Source organism: Gopherus evgoodei, chromosome 8 (assembly GCF_007399415.2).
Source record: "Gopherus evgoodei ecotype Sinaloan lineage chromosome 8, rGopEvg1_v1.p, whole genome shotgun sequence".
Taxonomy (NCBI): Eukaryota; Metazoa; Chordata; order Testudines; family Testudinidae; genus Gopherus; species Gopherus evgoodei.
In genome coordinates, this window is record NC_044329.1 from 82,540,319 (window position 1) to 82,561,347 (window position 21,029).

At 42.6% G+C, this 21,029-nt stretch overlaps 1 protein-coding gene across 1 annotated transcript in view; it reads right to left on the reverse strand.

Moving 5' to 3' along the window:
* Window positions 1–19,889, reverse strand: part of LOC115656776 (calcium-activated chloride channel regulator 1-like) — a 30,346-nt gene extending 10,457 nt beyond the window's left edge. Inside the window, exons 1-9 of the mRNA XM_030573925.1 lie at window positions 19,740–19,889; window positions 17,983–18,123; window positions 17,370–17,520; window positions 15,625–15,742; window positions 11,502–11,679; window positions 7,118–7,345; window positions 4,540–4,764; window positions 3,404–3,581; window positions 1,828–1,934 (exon numbers count right to left, since the gene is read on the reverse strand). Coding sequence (XP_030429785.1) covers window positions 1,828–1,934; window positions 3,404–3,581; window positions 4,540–4,764; window positions 7,118–7,345; window positions 11,502–11,679; window positions 15,625–15,742; window positions 17,370–17,520; window positions 17,983–18,123; window positions 19,740–19,889 — 1,476 coding nt within the window. The remainder of the gene's footprint in view (window positions 1–1,827; window positions 1,935–3,403; window positions 3,582–4,539; window positions 4,765–7,117; window positions 7,346–11,501; window positions 11,680–15,624; window positions 15,743–17,369; window positions 17,521–17,982; window positions 18,124–19,739) is intronic.
* Between the last annotated feature and the right edge of the window lie 1,140 nt (window positions 19,890–21,029).

A 21,029-nucleotide genomic window follows, 5' to 3' on the forward strand; every position in this document is an offset into this window, starting at 1 on the left:
GCACTTGATTTACAAAAGTTTATTCTGTTCTATTTCCCTCAGTAGGATTTGACTTCCAATTTTTAAAACATGTCTTTTTTGTTTTTAACCACATCTCTTTCCTCTGCTGTTTAGTCACGATAGCACTGTTTTGGTCCTCTTCCTGTTGTGTTTGAGCACATCAGAGGCGAGAAGCCTGCCAAACAATCATTGAGGCCATTGGATGACCAAAGTGCTAAAGGAGCATTCAAGGAAAACAAGACCTTTGTGGAGAAGATAAATGAATTATTTGCATCAGTCTTCACTGTCGAGGATGTGAGGGAAGTTCCCACACCTGAGCCATTCTTTTTAGGTGACAAATTTGAGGAACTATCCCAGACTGAGGTGCCAGTGTAGGAGTTTTTGGAACAAATAGATAAACTGAACAGTAATAAGGCACCAGACCTGATGGTATTCACCCAAGAGTTCTTAAGGAACTTAAATATTGCAGAACTACTAACTGTGGTATGTAACCTATTGCTTAAATCAGCGTCTGTACCATATGACTGGTGGATAGCTATTGCAATGCTGAGTTTTATAAAAAGCTGCAGAGGTAATCCTGGCAATTACAGGGCAGTAAGCCTAACTCCAGTACCAGGCAAAACTAGTAAAGATCAGAATTATCGGACTAATAAATGAATGTGATATGTTGGGCAAGAGTCAATATGGCTTCTGTAAAGAGGAATCATGTCTCACCAATCTACTGTATTAGTATTCGTTGAGGGGGGCCAACAAATGTGGACAAGAGTGATCCAGTGCTCATACTGTATGAGGACTTTCAGAAAGCCTTAGACATAGTCCCTCACCAAAGGCTCTTAAGCAAAGTAAGCAGTGATGGGATAAGAGGGAAGCTCCTCTCCTGGATCAGAAATTGGTTAAAAGACAAGAAACAAAGGGTAGGAATAGATACTCAGTTTTCAGAATCGAGAAAGTTAAATAGCAGGGTTCCCCAGGGATCTGTGCTAGACTAGTGCTATTCAACTTATTCATAAGTGATTTGGAAAAAGGAGCAAAACAGAGAAGTGGCAAAGTTTGCAGATGATACAAAATAGTGAACTGTGAAAGTTAAAAAGCTGGCTGCAAAGAGTTACAAAGGAATCTCACAAAATTCTTAAGTTCTTGTCAAGACCAGTATACAATTGCAGGGAAGCTAAGGACTCCATGACCAAACCTATATTAGTTGCTATGCATGATTCAGATAAAGTGCAAGTGTGGGTTCATAGCAGAGATTTAGCAGGTGAGGGATGAGCTGTTAAGTTATAGATAGCACAACCCAAGAGCTGTTGTAGAAATAGGAGGAGGGAATAACTCAGTACTAGTAGCCTCTGTTATTTTGAAGAAATCATCACTGAGTTGAAATAGATCATGAGAAGTGTCAGGAAAGCTGGAAATGAAAAAGTTATCTATTGTGGAGAAGAGATCCAGCTGAGACAGTTTCCTCATTATTGATAATGTTAGTATAGTAACTATTCTCTGGAAGACAAGATCACTTATTTACAGCATTCTACACAGGAATGACCACACATACTATGGTATTTCTGCCTACCTCTAGCTATATAAGTCCCTTTGAATTAGCTAATTGTGAGAAATTTTAGTTTTCTTTGTTTCACTATCTGTTTCATTTTATTGTTAATAACAGAGCACACCCACAGAAAAAAAAATTCCCACTGCCATTTCCAAATATCAGTTTATATTTTAAGATCAGTCACTGACAGTGCAATAGTTAAGATTACACACTATTAAAATTACTCTTAATTGACCAGTAACTGATTAATAATGTGAAAAACAAACAAAATTTGAAACTCAGACCTGAATAGACTGTTCAGAAATATTTCCACTTCCTGATGAAATTCCACTGAATGCATCAATTAGGGCATTGGAATCAACTGTATCTGTGGCATGCAACTTTAAGCCTCCTGAAATGTGATTGTTAAAATAATCAGAATAGTCATTTACTATAAAATACTAGGTTTTTGTTATGTGCCTTATGCTAATTTGGCTGTTGCTATAGTGCACAGTGTTAATCTGATCAATTAAATTTTGTTTCTTTATTATCCTTTATTCATGGGGCAGTGCAGGGAGGACCCTCTGGGTGATGGGGAATCAATTAATACAAACATCCAGAGAGTTCCTGCAGAAAGCAAGTCTGACCTGGGAAATGATTTTAACTCCACCTAACTTGGTCTGACTAAGAATTGTCACCTGTAGCACTTCATCAAGTACAATGCTCACTCATTGGCTGTTCTTGGTAAGTCTGGACTCTGAGCCATGGACCTGTAAAGTGAAATTCCACTCTGAAAAAACACCTCTGTAAAAATGACATGGTGGAATTCCAAAATTATTGCTTCTCAGTGACTCAGATCAAATCTGCTTAGTTTACAAATATAACACTTGGGCCTCTTTAGTATGTTCTGAGCCACCATAATGCCAATGGGAACTTCTGGTGCTCAGTGTCTTTGGAAATCTGGCCACTTATGTCAAACAATGAGTCCTGCCCACTGAGACTGGGCTCTGAAAGACCAGCTGTGTTCTTTCTGGCTCACACATCAATCACTTACCACTAAAGATTCTGTGATCAGAACTTAGTGAACTATTCTGTTATAGTACACAAACCAGAACTGAATTCAGGTTGTTCTCTCACAGCCATGTTGGCTGTACAATGCTAACAAGAGTAAAAAGCAGTACAATCTTATTTAAGTCCCTAAAGCAAGCAGATGTGACTCTGAATACACAAAAAGAGCATCTCTGTTGACTAAAAAGGTGCAATTTATACATAGTCACTATTCAGAGTAAAGCTACATTGTAAATCAGCACATGGAATTCCAATGGTAGTTGCCCTACTGCAGCATCACCCAGCACCCATCTGGCTTTCCTTAAAATGGCTGAAGTTGGGTGCAGCTCCAACCCAAAGCAGAGCTGACTGAGCCTCCTATTTGCAAATATAGAGACTGGGTTGCTGACTCCTCAGCTAGAGCCCTCCAGCTGTGACTGTTTGAGAGTTGGCCATTATTTAAGTATTTAGGACACTAATAGGTTTGCATATCACTGCTGTGTAAACATCAGAAATAAAATGTTAATCATTTAAACACTGAGCGTATCTTTTTGCTTAGAGGAACATCCGCCAGTAATATTATTATCAAACCTCACTATTAAGCAGGGTGTTATCGGGATACAGGTTTTTTTTTTAAAGGAAGAACAGATAAAGATAAACAATTGCTCCCAATATTGTTGTGTTTATTCAGCTGAAAATAAACATTCTGTAAATACAACTGGAATTAGTTGACCTTATTTTCTTTCATATTACAAGCTGTAAACCACTCCAGTTTTACATTTCATTCTTAAGGTGTGCATGCCAAAAGCAGGATTAGTTTAGAAACTTACTTACCTGTCATGTCTGAAAATAGTTCTAGTTCTGAAGCAGCACTTGGCCCCAAGGCAATGGTGTGAATGATCAAACCTCTGTTTTTCACATCTGTAAGGCAACTGCTTACAGTTGTATCCTCTCCATCTGTCAGCAGTACAATTTCAGAACCATCAAGATTAGAGTTTTTTTGATTAATCACCTGAATTGGGAAGAAAATTTCAGGTATTAGCAATAGGACTTTATTGTAAATGTTACCTGCTCTCACAAAGGCAGTGTCTACATCAAGAGAAATTCTTAAAGTGCAAGTGTAAGGCAAAATCTTTTCCTTACAAGTGTGAATTGTACTGGTGTAGGTGCTGTGTCATGTGATAATGGCTGAACTGAAGGTGACTGAATTACACTGCCTGTACAGGGCAGGATGATTCAGGGGACAGGTATCTAGCACACTCCTTACAGCACACTCCTTACAGCATTCCACATAGTAGTAATGTGTGTCTGCCGGCCCCCAGTCCAGGTCCTGCTGCTGCCAATGACAGCATATGCACAAGGCATGTGGAAGCCTGTTGAAGCCCATTGAAACTATGGAAAATTATCTTTAATGCAGTTCTATTTTGGAAAGTAACTTGAGAAGTCGTGGAGCATGAAGGTGCCATTTTACATAACCCCTTTTCAGAATAAAACCATGCTTAAACCAATGTTAAAGGAAACAAAATTTGGATTTTCTAAATGAGAAGTTAAATGATTTTGATCTTCTGCACAATGCCTTGAGATTCCGGCAAAGCATTTCTGTAAGATTTTTCTCAAAGCAATCTTAATTTTTTTGCTACTATAAACATTGCAGGGCCTTGTTAATTACTTAGTTCAATAGGAGCAGTTTCAGGGCCTAACTTGATCAAGCTTTGTAAATCTCTCACTATAAAACACATTTTCCAAACCTTTAATTGTTCTTGTAGCTGTCTTTCTGAACCCTTTCCAGTTTCCCCAACCTCCTCTCTGAAATGTGGACACCAGAACCAGAGGCAGTATTCTAGTAATGGTCTCAGTACTGCTGTACACAGAGGTGACATCACCTCCCTACTCCTACTCACTGTTCTCCTTCTAGTTCCATTTCATTATCACTGCATTCCAGGACACATTCCCCTCAAGTTCTCCTTCACCTCAAATCCTTTGTATATTCCTTGGCAGATATTAGTTCCTCCATTAGCTGATGTAGGCAGGTATGTGATAAGATCCTGGCGTACATCCTCACTGACTATTTGTCGTAGACTACATGCAATTTGTGCTGTAGAATGGAATGTGACAATTCCAACCCAGGAACCCATTTCAATAATCTGTAGCAGGAATATCTCTGCAGCTTGGTAGAGACGATTAATGCGGTTATTCTGCAGGTGAAAAAAGGGATATACTTAGAACTATCAAGGCTTTTCAAGAGCGAGCAAGAATACAGCAATTACTAATGTTGTTCAGTTTGTACTGATAAATGGGAATGTACCTGCCATAGAGTAGATGAGAGATTTTAGAGGAAAATATGGAAAATTAGACAAATACCCAATATCTGGATACCCCAAACTACCTTACAAATCATCCCCAGGCATATTCTTTCCAGACCAGTGGAGATGTGTACTATGTTCTGCTATCATGGAAGGGTATCTGCATATTGAAACATCCAGGAGATATATAACCGTGTCAGCCAAACAGCATTCTAATAATGTTCTGATATTCTTCACAAATAAGGTTTTCTCTTTCACATAATTTGTTTAAGTAAAATGGCTGCAGCCTCAGAAAACAGTATTCAACCTACATATACTTTAGGATAGTCCCTCTAGTTCAAGGGTTCTTGGCACTTTCACTGAAATTACCAAATTTTCAGAGAGCTTATTTTAAATGTAAATATTTGAACAGATTTCTGAAAACCAGCTGAGAAAGTTTACCGTTGGAAGCTTTCCTTTCTCTACAAAACTAGCTGTCATTGTTCTTGATCTAGTTAAGGATTCTCTTCCTCTCCTATGTTAAGATTAAGGGATTGGCTGATTTATATCTTTTACCTCTGGAAATCTAGTACTTGTTTGTCTCTCAATAGCTTTGGGTTGGATTTGATGCTAATGACAGTAAAATGCTCACAGTACTAGTCTACATAAGCTTTTCCAATCTGAAATCTCTCCAGAAGGAGGAATACCAGCTGTATCAAAACATTTGGTTGTGAGATGGGGATAGATAATCATTAGAGAACACCACATTCATTTTCACTTGTGATCTAGAATTTGAAGTATTATCCCTAGAGAGAAAAGGTTGGCGTATTTACATGCTGTGCCTGTGTTGATTGTTGAACTGAAGACCTAAAATATTTATATTTTAAAGAAAGCTATAGTAGAACACTTATTTATACTATACAATAATATATATCGAGTACATGATAGTGTGATATAGGGGATTTTAATGTTATTATTTAATTATGAAATTTTGAGTGACTATATTTGGTATGATAGAATAAAGCATTCTTGGAATGTTTTAGAGAGGTTTAAATTTTTTTTATGTTGGGACTACTTTTTATCCCTGTAAAGCCGGGTGCCTTTGTTATCATTTTTCAAACCATAGAGGGCTCATAAAGACTTCTAGAAATTACGTATTTTTTTTCCAGACATAAAGATGCCACAATTGTAAAGCGAGATACCTGGGACCTTTCCAGGACACAAAAGGATGTTGTACCTCCCACAGGGAAGCTGAAGATCTTCTCTTCCCATAGATACGCTGGTGGGAAGGTCCTATTTCTAGCCCTGAAGGTCTGTGAGATATCAAACTTGAAAGTTGTAACATATTTGAGAACAGACGTTGTCACTAGCTCAGGATTGAATGTTTGAAACAAATAAATTAGGGATGAGGAAATTCTGTATATTAGGGAAAGAATACAACAGAGGTTCATATAAAAAATAGCTCTTGGAAACTGAGTAGGGGTTTGGAATGTAAGAATAAAAGCTGGGGAGATGGATTTATGTGCAGAAGGCAGGTGAAACTTGAAAAGGTACAGGATAAATTGCAAAAAATGTGGCAAACTTATCAGATGACTCTCACTTCTATGTGATATTTATACATATGAACACACCTTATTCAGGGAGGTTATATCGGATTTACTTTAAGAATGGTAAATTTGAGGCCCTAAACAGGTTGAGGGTCTCTTTAAAGGTTCATATCACCTATAGCAGCATCTGCAAGATGAGAATTATGCTAAATTTAAATTTAAAAAAGCCTCACCCTGGTTAATCTGGCATCACTTTATGACAACCCAAATTCTTGACTCATTAGGATGAATGATTATGAGAAAAAGCATTTCATTTTTATTTTGCTATGCCTAGTGACACATATGTATTTTTAAAATAATTTGAGAGAGTCACATATGAAAAATATCATGAAACTTGCATCTATGATATATTTTCTGTTTTGGGGAAATAGGGTGATTCTGACAATCTGGATCTGAAACTAAAAAGAGGAGCACAAGTTATATTTTGTAAAGAAAAAGAGACCAAGTCTGGCATATCATTTTTAGGAATTTGATGAATTTCCTTTTCACAATCCCTAAATATGTATAATGGGAGAAATAGTGACCTCAATTTTTAATTAAAGAATAGAGGATGATTACGGAAATATTGACTAAAGGAAATACTGTAATATATATACACCTGCCTGACTGTTTCTAAGCAGTTCTGCTAAAAAAACCAAAACATATATGTTTATTCTTACCCAAGCCATGCTCCCAGAAACATCAAGTACTAGACAGACTACTCGATCTTTGGTCTGCAGCAATGAGAAGGAGGTCTCAAATGGAGGACTTGTGCTATTTATTGGAGAGGTGTTACTGAAGTCAGAAGACTTCATAATTACTTCCCAGGTGCTTTTGTGGTTACATATTTTGTTCTGCATATTTGTAGCGTTTTCATTATGAGTACTTTGATCACAGAACTCAACCACCTAAAAAAGCCAATTGGAAGAGAAGAATGATTACTGAAAAGCAAGTGAACACATGTAGTAGCAAATCACAGCCTACTATTTTTCCATTGCTCACCACAATCACAAATACAGAAATTCTTTGCCTGCTCTAAAGGAAATAGAGAATAACATCCTTCTATGTCCTGGACCTTGGAAGAAGTCATCAAACAAGAGTATTCCCAAAGAATCTGTCTCAGGGGTTACACGGGTATGTCCACACTGCAGTCAGAGGTATGACTGGAGCTCAGCTGGGCATCCATATGCTATCTTTAATCCAGCTACTTTGGATAGAAGTAAAAACGTGGCAGCATGGGCTGTACAAACCCACCCAGAACTCTGGATATATACTCCACATTGCTAGCCTGCACCAGTGTCCATTGCACCATGCCTTTGCTGTTATTTTTAGCTTCGCTAGCTAGATTAAAGCTAGCACCAATATGCATACCTGAACGTCCATCATACCTCTGAATGCAATGTAGACATACCTGTATTTAATCAGTGTTGTAAGGATGCCCTGGCAATGCAGCCATCATCAGTGTGTTGATACATAAGGCTCTAACTCACCTGGGACACAAAACACTCTGCCAGGAGAAAATCATGCAGCAGGGGAAAGAAGTTTTCAAAATAAAAACCCTCTGATCTTGCTGGCTGGCAGGAATACTTTTGAAGAGGATGAACAGTTCACTGTGTCTATCCCCCTCCTTGCTACTCCCAGCTGGGCAGAATTTAGCCCACAGAATATTTTCAAAGCCCCAGAAGTAAGGTGTGGAGTGCCTCTTGCAAGTTGCTGAGCACACTCAATATCCATACATTTTAGCACATCAGAGGATTAGACTGTCACAATGGAATAAACCTTCTCAATATTGTAACAGAAAATGCCCCAGCTGGGTAACTTTGTTATCTGACCGAAACGGGAGCAAAATTAGCCACAATGTCAGGGTATTTCTGTACACCTGTGATGGGACAGAGAGGCCCCACACTGGCAACGAAAGGGTTAATGAAAACCTATGGACCCAGTTGGCCCCAACCCACTATACCAGCTGCAAATGTCAGGCATGGAGAAAGGAGCTAAAGGAAACTTAGCTAAACTCAGGGCTGCCCAGGAAGAAGAGCAGAACTCCGCTTCTCCAGAGAGAAGCTTGGTTGCAGATCAGAGTCTGAGCCAGCTTGCTGGCCTGACAAGCTCCTGCTAGAAAGGACAACCAGATGCTGGGGGATCAGCAGAAGCAAGAACTGTTTGGAGACAAGCCTTGAATAGAAAGGCTGGGTCCCACATAAGTTTCATTAGACAACTCTGTTTTGAGTTGTGATTTTTGTTGTTGTTGTTTTGTTGTTCCTGATTCTTGTGGAAGGGGTAGGACCAGTGATGAACTGCCAAAATCTTAACAACCGGTTCCCTATAAAAAGTTCTGATTTAAGGGATGTGCCACAGTATGTATTTTTTGTACCAATAGGGTTATTGTATGTCCGTATTTTCCCGGGAGGAATTTTTAAATGGACAGCAATTTAAGAATTAAAAAGCATGAAATGTCCGGGAAAATATGGATGCATGTTAACCCTACCTAAAGTTCTTATTTAAAAAGATGGGCCTGAACTAGAAATGAGCTCTGATTCACATGTGTGGGTCCCCGCCACTCCCTGGAGGTGTGCTAGGATGACCAGATGTCCTGATTTTATAGGGACAGTCCTGATTTTTGGGTCTTTTTCTTATATAGGCTCCTATTATCCCCCCCATCTTGATTTTTCACATTTGCTGTCTGATCATCCTAGTGTGTGCACATATGTGGGTCCCAGCTGCTCCCTGCCCCCCTCATTGAAGCAGGTGTGCAGGGTTACTGCCCTGGGAACTGTAGGGCACCAGTGGACATGGGGCTGGCTGCAGACAGGGGCGTGGGGCAGGGCTAGCTGGAAGCAAGAGGTGCAGGGCTGGCTGCAGGCAGGGCAGGGGGTGTGGAGCTGGCTGGAGACAGGAGGGTGCGGGGTTGGCTGGAGGCAAGGGGGTGCGTGAAGGGTTGGCTGGAGATGGGAGGGCTGACAGCAGGCACAACAGGGGATGCGGAGCTGGCTGGAGATGGGGGGTGTGGGGCTGGCTGGAGACGGGTGTGGGGCTGGCTGGCTTCAGACGGGGTTATGGTAGGAGTTGGCTGGAGACAGGACAGGGGGTGTGGCAGGGGCTGGCTGGAGATGGGAGGGCTGACAGCAGGCACGACAGGGGATGCGGAGCTCGCTGGAGATGGGGGGTGTAGGGCTGGCTGGAGACAGGGGTGTGGGGCTGGCTGGCTTCAGACAGGGGGTTGTGGTAGGGGTTGGCTGGAGACAGGACAGGGGGTGTGGCAGGGGCTGGCTGTGGGCAGTGGGTGTGGGTACTCATGGGAAGACAAGCAGCAGGATGCAGCCCAGGCCCAGCAGAGCAGCCGGGGACCCACCAGGCAGCAGCGGGAGCCCCAAGGCCAGGGGTCAGGGGAACAGCAGCAGCAACAGGGCTGGGCGGCGGACCACATGGCTCCTGCAGCGCAGTGCCCCCGGTGGCCAGAGAAGGAATTACACACTTCCCGGCTGGAGCCCATAAAAGCCGCAGTGCCCCCTCCTCTCAGGGAAACAGGTTAACAAATGGTTCTAAAACCACTTCAAAATTTAACAACCAGTTTACACAAACCAGTGCAAATTGTCTCCAGCTCACCAGTGGGTAGGACTCAAGTGAGCTTTGGCTGGAGGGCAAAATCAATGCTACTTTGGACCTTGTAGACATAGCAACATATCAGCAGAGACCTGCAGTTAGATGAATCATGCCCTGAGAGGCCACAAGGGGACACTACAAAAGCAAACCATGCAGAACAAACTTGGGGGAGGATGCAGGCACAGACATAGCACCGGGGAAAGGGAAAAGGGAAGAAAATCAACACACAGAAGGAAGAGACTCCCCAGCAGTATGGACATGGAGCAACTACTGAAATCAATGGTAGAGCGTAAACACCCAGCAACACCAGCAGCAACAGTGGCTCCTACAGCAACTGGCCACTCAGCAACAGCAACTGACTTGAGACTTAGCTGCTCAGTAGCAACAGCAACAAAGGTTGGTGCAACAGGGCATGACCTGACTGCAGCCTCCCACAATGGCCAGGCTTCCACCATGGGTCTGGTGGACACAGACCTGGCCTTGGCCCTCGTGCTGGTCAGATTCATGAAGATGGGGCCTGAAGATGATCCAGTGACTTTTCTTAAAATTTTTCAATGGGTGACAGCCAGGGGCGGCTCTATACATTTCGCTGCCCCAAGCATGGCAGCATGCCACGGGGGGCACTCTGCCGGTCGCCAGTCCCGCGGCTCCGGTGGACCTCCCGCAGGCATGCTTGCAGAGGGTCCGCTGGTCCCGCAGCTTGGTGGAGCTTGGTGGAGCTGCGGGACCAGCGGACCCTCCGCAGGCACGCCTGCAGGAGGTCCACCGGAGCAGCGGGACCGGCAACTGGCAGAGCACCCCCCACAGCATGCTGCCCCAAGCACGCACTTGGTGTGCTGGGGCCTGGAGCCGCCCCTGGTGACAGCATGGTGGCCACCAGAGCACTGAGCAGTCTTACCCGTCACCTACTTGACCAGGACAGAGCCACAGGCTGTCTATTGTGGGCTAGACCCAGCGATAGCATGCTGATACCTCTCTCTCCAGACCTTCTCCTTCTGTGTCTGGCATAGGACTGGGTTGCTCACTGAAATGCAGATTTTTTCTCACAGTAGAGGGGAGCTTCAGGGCAAAGCAGTGCCTGAATAAGATCCTTTGTGGGTGAGTGATGCCCCAAATAGGCCTGGCTATGACAAGGTTAATGAAAGCCTGTTGATCCACCTCACTATACTTCAGCAAATGTTGGACATGGGGAGGGAGGACTGGAAATGTTGCTTGGAAAGCAGAGGGGAAGTTTTTCAGGCAGAGTGATGGATGGAAAGAGGCTTGGAACTGTGAACAAAGAAAATACCTCCTGTTGTTTGATTCCTGCTATCTTAGAGTAACAGGACTTTGTGTATATGCTTTGTAAACAAACAGGATTGCATCAAAGAAATACTTTACTCCATATAAGTTGCTCCTAATGGAAACAACCTACAAGACCCCAAATATCCAATTGGGTCAAAAAGCAGCAACAATACTTACAGAAGGGAGGCTTTGCATGTACATTATAGATGCTGGGGAAAATTGTGTTTTATTTGGTATAAATTTACATCCAGCTTCATATAGCTTTGTCTGTTGATCATATTTGCATTCTCTTGTCATGCAGCTCTTTCCTGTGCAGCTTTGGAGTATATATTTACCAGTGACATCAGCCGAACATCTGAAGGAAGGTGAGATAGGAAGAGGCTTAGCTAACAAGCCACATATAATCAACAAATAATAATCTGTTATTTATTATTTGAATCATGGTAGGTCCAAAGCCTCCAAACATGATTGGCATTAGTTAGACACCATGGGCAGTGGGTGAACCACGGACTTGGGGAGGCTAGCCTCCCGGCCGCCCCATCCCTTCTGCTTGGGGCCCTGCCCCTCCTGCCCACCTTCCTTTGCTGGAGCTGAGAGGCCTCTCGCCATTCCCAGAGTGCCCATGGGTGAGCAGCACAGCCCAGCCCCCAGCCCCAGAGCAACAGGCAGGCGGGCAGACAGGCAGCTGAGTGCGGACCCCAGCGTGGTGGGCAGGCAGCATGCCCCACCCCCTTGGAACGCTCAGTGGGTGGGCAGCGCAAGCACGGCTTCAGTCGCCCAGAATCCCTGACTGCAGGCTGGCCCCCACTTGCCCCAGCTGGTGCAAGGGTGCTGGAGCCCTCCCAAGAGTGAGAGGTCTGGAGGCTCCCACCAAAGGTGGAGGCAGAGGCAGTCCCCTGCCCATGTCACAGCCCCCCTGCCCAGGGCAGGTGGAGGGACCGAGGCTCCCCACAGCTGCCCGCATAGCTCTCTCCAGCCTGGCTCCGGCCAGGGTGCGGGGCCTCAGAGCCACATTCTGGCCATTATAAGAGCTGGGTGGGCAGCTGTGGGCAGGTGGAAGGTCCGTGGCTCTTACCATGGCCAGGCTGCAACTCTGAGGCTCACCCTGGCCAGAGCTGGTGCGGAGTCATGGACCCTCCTCCTGCTCCAGGCAGCCAGGAAGTGGGGGCACAGGCTGGGGGCTGCTCTCAGTCTCCCCACCCCCCATCCTCACCCTGGGCAGGTGGAGGGTCTGCCATGGCTCCCCACAGCTGTCGAGGCTCCCCGGTTGGACTCAATGCTGGCCTGGCCAGGAGGTGGGGCTTAAGGGGGAAGAGGAGGGGAAGGAGGGGGTCCGGCCAGGCCTGTCCACTTTCAAAAAGTGGGAGGTCTATGGCCCCCGGGTCCCTCCTGGTTCCGGCGCCACTGGCTTGAGGCCCCTGCCACACGAGAAGGAAGAGCCACAGCAGAGCATGGCCAGAAGCAGGAGGGGGTCTGGGGTAGGAATGTGGGTGGGGCCACACAGGCAGTTTGGATAAGCTTAGCCTTCCCCTGCCTTTGATACCCGCCGCCCATGTTAGACGCCATCTCTGCTCCAAAGACTTTACAATCTAATTTACAAGTGGTCACAATAATAATATACTGGTAGTCTTTTTTTTCCAGAGGCATCCTCAAGAAATTATTTATAGGTTGTGTGTCAAACACCATCTTTGTGAAGAATAACAGTGCAAGTGCCTCCACTACTCACTCCATCAATATGCCTCAATCCAGACATGAAGGACCCTCTCCTGAGGTGAGCTGGTACTAGCTTCTGCATGCGCATTCAATCACAGTCTCTGGGATAGAGTTCTCGGGCTAGAGCTCATCCAAAACTCAGATCATCAAGGTACTAGCTATTCCCCCCGGAGTGGACTTAACTGGGAGATGGGTGCTCAATGGCTTAATTAGACACAGGGCTGATGTGCTAATGAGAGCAATCAACCCATCATCTGGGAGCAGTTAAGAGGCAGGAAGGAAGTGCACAAAGGAGGCTGCCAGGAGATACAGGGGTTCACCATGAGGAGATCTTTCTCTCTGCCACCCCAGAGAGTGGGCTATGGGGAAGTTTATGTACACTCGTATGTTGTTGCCCAAGGCTGTACTGATAAACTGGTGGAGGGGACCTAATAAATAACACACTCCTGGTTATAAACCTGGAAAGTTTCCAGACGGTTTGCAGTGTTTGAAAGGGCAGAGCAGGGAGCCTTGTCACAGTCTCTTTCAGTGGTGACTGCCAATTAGAGTGCCAATTTCAGTACAGAAGTTTGGTGATGTTGATACTTGTCCATTAAGAATTGGACTGAAAACAGCAATTGGTCAACAAGTGACTGGCAGATGTAATGAATTTTAGGCACTACCAAACGGGTTCCAGTTCAGATCAGTGCCTGAGAGGTGAAAAGTTCTGTATCCCATTTCAAACCCTCTGAGATATCCAGTCTCACTCTGTTTTTTGTTCTAGTGACAGAGTTGCACATTAAAAACCAACAACTTTAGATATGCAGAATCTAGAGAACATTATCATAAGATAGTAAATAACGCTAAAACAGGCTAAAAATGGTGTGTGTCCTTTTACCATATCCCTTTTAAATATTTAAATAACACTAAACATGAACTAATAAGAATGTTTTGGAACTTTAAGGATCTCCTCCCCACCCCTCCAAGGAACTTGAGAAAACATTCTTATTTACTAGATGCTTACTGCTAGTTGATAAAGCCAGGGTAAATCAGAATGTAGAGAATGGGAACTCAGATCTGTAATTGCATCTAAATTAAAAACTCATTTAGTGGTAAAAATGTGATGCGTTACAAAATGATAGTGATAATTCAATGAGACTGATCTCTGTGCAGCAATATTGTTAATTAAACATTGTCCTATAGCTTCTTTTTTAATTGTAAGCAGAGTCAGGATGAGCACTACCCTGACATCTGGTGGTGAATTGTAGGGAGTGTGGAAAGAATTTCAAGAATTTCAAAGAGTGTGGAAAGATTTGCATTGGCATCCACCCCCCACTTAATATAAGCCCACAGCAGACTGGGATGGTTATTTTAACAGCTCTGGGATCCCCAATTTCTTTGTTATTGGGGCAGGAAAAAAAAAGTTTGTCACCCTGATTGTGTGAATGGGGAGCTGTGGGACTGCTTTGTGACAGAGATGACTCAACCTCAGTTGGGTGGTACTTGCTAAACATGGGACATGGGTTCCAATTCCCCATGAATGGAGAGAGGTTGGGGATTGGTGTGTGTACCTGATAGGATAGGCCCCTTTTGAGGGCCTGGAACACCAATTGCACATCTTCCTCTCTCCACTGTTTAAGAGTAGAGCTAATTTTGATTCCATTAGGAATCCATCTGGAGACTGCTGAGCTGAATTCATGTTGAGCCAATGGTGCACCAACACCAAGGCTCCCCTACTAAAAGCTGAAATCACTGAAGGGGCTGAGCTGAGCTGAGATCACTGAGTGCTTTGTTAACCTGTGGGGGAGCCTGAAGACCTTCTGTTAAGCGGCTGGCAGAGCGGAGCAGTTTGCAGTGTGTTGGAGCAGCCCATGGAACAGTGAGCAGAGTGAAGTGGTTTGCAGGGACAGCTGGAGGAGTGGCACAGCTAGTGTGGTGGAGCAGGTCGTGGTGAAGGCTGCAGCAGAACTTCACAGAGAGGTGGAGCAGTTGGCCGTGGCCCACATAAGGTGCCCCTTAACACCCTGTGGGCCCCCCCCCCTTTCCACCCAGGCTGGGGGCGTAAAACTCTGCAGATAAACTCTTGAATTCTGGGGTGGCACTGACCAGAAACTTTTGCGTTGTTGGACTTTGGGGTAATTGGACTTAAGACCCTAAAGGGGAAAGGACAAATGTACTTGGAGGTGGGTTTTGTTTATGGTTTGTGTTATAATCCTGTTTGTGGTGTTTCTCCAATGGGATGCCACATTGTTTCCTTCCTTTATTAAAAGGATTTTGCTACACTCAGACTCCATGCTTGCGAGAGGGGAAGTATTGCCTCCTAGAGGCGCCCAGGAGGGTGTGATATGTAAGTGTCCCAGGTCACTGAGTCGGGGCTCAAGCCGGTTATGCATGGTGTTATTAAAACGGAACCCCTGGATACTGAACCCGGCCCTTATTGCTGCCAACTCAGAGGGGCAGAAGGGTTACATAATCCTATGAACAACTCAGCAAGATTCTTCACATAGGGCTCAAAGTACAGATTGAACACAGATATCAAGTATGTGCCAAGTGTCACTGAGCTATTTAAAATTTCAGCAGCTGAAGACAAAATATAAAACATTGGTACCTAGTTGCTTCAACACTTGCATTTCCAGAGTTTACAGACACATAGAAAGGTGCATCATTATTGTATTCATCAAATACTCCCCAACGAAGATGAGCCCATTCATGGACAAAAACTTTAGCTGTGGAAGAGCAGGAGCATATGTGAATTCTAAATACAACACTTTAAAGTTTACTTTATATTTCCGTAGAACATTTAAACAAATTTAGGCCCAATCCTTGTGCCCACACAGAACTCCCTGTGGGATCCGGCTTGAAACTCAAATAGATCACTGTGTTTAGATTAACCCTCTCAGAATATTAACAGACCTAAAGAAAAGATCTGTTTCCATACAATAGCTTCTGACTGTTCCAGGTATCAGGCAAGGTTTTCTCATGTTACCCATGTCTTTTAAAATCATAATTCTTGGCTCTTATATAACACAAAGGAAAAGGTGTATATTAGAAAACCATAGAGAAGTTAGTTTAACTTCAGTTCATGGTAAAACTAAGAATTACATAGATAGTTGAAGGCAGAAAAAGTGTAAAAGGGTAAAAGGTTAGACAACCAGAATACTTTTGCAGAAAACCAGACGATCTCACCAAGACAATCTGCCCTTTTCTTGCAGGTGTTGGTAAAGCCATTGACATAGAGACTTTATATAATGTTGTCTAATTAAAGCTTTCAACTAAAGATGGGTCAAGGAAGCAGAGCTCAGATCAGGTTAAGTTTAAGCCAGAATTCAAGGTTTGAGTTCAACGCTTCACTTGGCTAGAATTTGGGTTTGTATTTGACTTAACTAGAATCCAATGAATTACTCTAAGGAGATTTTTGTCTCAAACTGCCAGAAATCTGATGAGAAAGACTGTTCTGGTGAGATTTCTACCATTTTAGGCCAACAAACCTCTACATTTTTGATCCAAGCTAATGCAGGTTTGTCTTGGATTTGAATCCAAATAACCTTGCACCTTTACCAGGGTTCAGATTGAGGGACTGGTTTTGACCTAGCTCCATTTTAAAAGAAACACATAAATGATTGATTCTAACTTGTGTATGGAACAGAGATAAATAAATTGGACAGTTTATTGGTTAATGGGCATAGGAGAAAGTCATTGTTAATGACAGCAGGTTACACTGTACAAAACAGAAGTCTATATTGAGGCTTTTAATTTGCTTATTAATAGCCTTGCATAGGCAATGCCCATGCAGTCAAAAAATGTGCTGATGAAATCAAAATGGGAATATTGTTCATTCCTTGTGACTGTGCACTTACGAGAAGAGTAGTTGGGCAAATGTGACTTTCAGAAGTTCCAATAAAAACCTTCACGTCCCCAGAGCATGATCCACTCATGAGAGTTTGGTCTATTCTAGAATCCTCTGAGATGGGTTTTACCTGCATGCTCACCAGGTTACACCCACCTCAACTCTCAGATTAGTTTACTGCACTGTAATGTTAGGATATAAATTATTTCCAAGTCAAAGCAATGATTTAAGAAGAAAAACAACCTTTTTTTACTGTAAAATTAGTAACCAGAATTTTTAAGAGACTAGTAATTTTAGGTGCCCTCATTCCTGAGTGTTCAACTTAAGACTCATCCAGGGAGCCTCATGTTCAACACTGTGAGAAAAAAACAGGCTCTTTTAAAGTGTCGCAGGTTGGGCAATCAAAAACTGAGGCATCTCAAATTACTAATCACTTTGGAACATCTTGCCCATTGCATATTTATAACAACAAAAGCAAAAAATTAAGGTCCAATAGATGGTGCTACCTCGTGATCCATAGATGTTATACAAATTGTCATTTAACAGGAAGTCTCGAGTGAAATGAATGTATCGTCCCTTTTCCCCACATCCTCCATATTGCAGCGTGTAGGGATCGTCTCCGTATTTCAGGAAAGGATTAGCCACGATAACATCTGCCTAAAAATAAAATAGCCCTTGGTTAAAGAGCAGCAGGAAATGGAAGGTGGCAGGTGATTCTGTTGAATGGGCTCATCTGCAGCTTTTACTCACAGAACACTCCCATTGATTGTTTCCCTGGGTTAAGACTGCAGGACTGGGCACTAGAGGGCAATACAAATTCTAAAAATAGCTATTTATATTCCCGTGTTATTTGAAAAACTTAGGGCTTGTCTACATGGTAGGGTAACACACGATGGGGGTGGGGCTGATTTCTAAAGTGCAGCACTACTTAAAGTGCATTAGGGAACATTTAATGCACACTAGCAGGGTCTACAAGGATCAATTACTGAACATGTTAGTGTGTTTTAGAAATCATACCTCCATAGTGTGCATTACTCCACCTTGTAGACAAGACCCTATGTCTTAAGCGTATGAACACAACAAATTCTTTTGATTTGTAATGAGTGCTCTAAGTCTTACCTTATCATAGGACTCTGTTTTTACACTTAAATACTCAGGTTTTGGCAGCCAGTGCAGAGGAATTATAATTTTTACAGCCTTGAAAAAAAATCTCTGTTTTGTAGCATTGAACAAGTAAGTAGAAGCCTCTTTGACCATGTCCTGATAGGGAAAGAAAAGAAAAGTTTTATGAATTAAAAATTGAATGGTAGAGGCCATGAGTAGTTTAGCCTTGCCAGGAAAGAAGGATACATAAAGTAACACTCAGTATGTGAAGACATAGAAAGAAACCAACCTTGGCCAAGGGAAGGGCTGGGACAGATTATTTTCCTCATGGAGCAAGGAGAGACCAAATTGTAACTCTGAAAGACTCTGGAGAGCTCCTAGGACAGTAGAAATATACACCACCCCTTGCTCAGGGCTCATGACAAAAATCACAACCTATCCCTGATAATAAAGCCTGAAAGAGATCCTTCCAAACATGAAATTTCCTCCAAAAAGTTACATAGGCTTGAGGTGAAGGATGGTTCAGTCCTGGACCCGTCCTTTTCATTAATCTGTGGTGCTTGATAAATCAAATAAAATAATAAATAGTGATAACCTGTGGTTTCCTTTTTCTTCTCCCTGGGAGTCCTCATTTCTCTGCTCCACTTCTATTAGGTTCTAGTTTCTTCCTGCCTCTACAGTGGACACTACTTTGTCACTATTTTCCTGTTCCCCTCCTCCTTGCTCCTTCCCCACCGCTCCTGAGTAGTTTTGGGGTTACTAGTTAACGGCTATGCCGCCTCAGTTTATTGTTCTCTTTACAGCAAGTGAATGCTAAATGACCAAATCATGTGAACATAGAGCAAAGATCTACACTGTGACACTGAGAACTTAAAAGAATAACTAAAAACAGAAATATATATATATATATATATATATATATATATATATATATATATATATATATATATATATATATATAAAACCCGCCCCCCCATACATATACACACACCAAGAGTTTTTAAGAACACAGTGAATATCTGCAAGGGCTGGGGGAAAGGAGGGATAAAAGCAAATGGCAAACATTGTAATGGAGGCGCAGTAACTGGCAATTAAATATCCATGTTCCGGAGATTCTCTAGTCCTGGGGTCAGCAACCTTTCAAAAGTGATGTGCCGAGTCTTCATTTATTCACTCTAGTTTAAGGTTTTGCGTGCCAGTCATACATTTTAATGTTTTTAGAAGGGCTCTTTTTATAAGTCTATAATATATAACTGAACTATTGTTGTATGTCAAGTAAATAAGGATTTTTAAATGTTTAAGAAGCTTCGTTTAAAATTAAATTAAAATGCAGAGCCCCCCTTCCTCCCCCAGACAGGTGGCTAGGACCTCAGCAGTGTGAGTGCCACTGAAAGTGAGCACATGTACTGCCTTGGCACACATACCATAGGTTGCCTATCCCTGCTCTAGACTAAGGTACTCATGTTTTGGAAAGAAGTAATTAAGAAGGAGGTGATACACAATCAGCCTGACCCTGAGCCATAATATTCCTTCAAGAGATGAGTACAGTAATTTCATTAACAGCAGCACTTGAATAAAAATTCAAGGTAAGAACAAATTTAGTAGCCATAGAATTGATCTAGTTCCCATTAAAATAAAAAACAATAAAAAAAAACCAACCCTTGACATTAATGGGGGCTGGAACTGGTCTTTAAAGTTTACTGCTAATCTAGAGGTAGAAATAACCTGGAAGTCTGAATATCACTGAATGACAAATACACAAATGTTCTTACCTGTATGTTTCTAATGATATTGTGATCTTCTGATAACTCAGGGTTAATTGCAATAACAATATCCTCATAGCCACCATTTTTCAGCTGTATCATAGAACCTCTCACCACAGGTACTAGAAATAAAAGAAGTAAGCTCTTAAACACCCTCATTGTCCCGTTCCCCACAATTTTTTGTTATGAAAATGATGGCACAGCAGCACTATTTATACAATTGCTTATTTACACAGAAGAGTTTGTACATTTTATGGCAAGTACCAGTATGTATGGATGTGCGGTGTAAATCAAGATTGCATAACTGCATTCAATCTGATGGTGTCAGGTTATATATTAATACACAAGGGAAATTCCAAAAGACTGTAATAATATAAATCTGAACTATTTCCTCATCCAATTGATGCACCCTGAAGTGACCGATGTCCTGTTGTCATGAATATATTGTAAATAGTTTATAAGGAATTTATATTTTACAGTATTGTGAATCAACTTGCAAACATGGCAGTTCTGAATTTCTATGAGAAAACTCTGATCGATACAACAGCTATGTACTTAGGCTCTCTCAGAGGTCCAGAGAGGCCTGGGCCACTTCCAACTTTTGAGACCCCTAGCCACAATAAAAATAAAAAAATGACGACACATGAACACAAAATAAGACACCAAAAAACTGAGTGAGACAATTTGAATTTTTTTTATAACAAATGCTTTTGTAGCTTTTGTGCAATGTCACAGTTGATATTAAGCACGGCTCTTGTCCCATAGTTGAACGTATCAGAGGGGTAGCCATGTTAGTCTGTATCCACAAAAACAACAAGGAGTCCAGTGTCACTGTAAAGACTAACACATTTATTGGGGCATAAGCTTTCATGGGTAAAAACCACACTTCTTGCATCTGAAGAAGTGGGTTTTTTACCCACGAAAACTTATGCCCAAATAAATCTGTTAGTCTTCATGATGCCACCGGACTCCTCATTGTTTTTATAGTTGAATGGTGATAGCTCTTTACCTGCTTCAACATGTTGAGGGTGCGTTAACCTGAAGCCACTGATGCAGGCAAACTGACAAAAATACACAATGCAATTGTGATATTAGGAAACACCCCACAGAGTCCAAGTTTGAGTATTTCTTGAAGCAATTCCTTTGGCTTGAAGTTCAATTTAAAGTTCATAGAATATACCTGTTTGAGGAAGATGACCTTGTCACTGAGATCTTTTGAGATTTCTTTGTTGTATTGTTGCTGAAATTGTTCAGCTGCAGAAAGTAGATCTTCATTACTCTGTTGAACTGCCAAAGAAA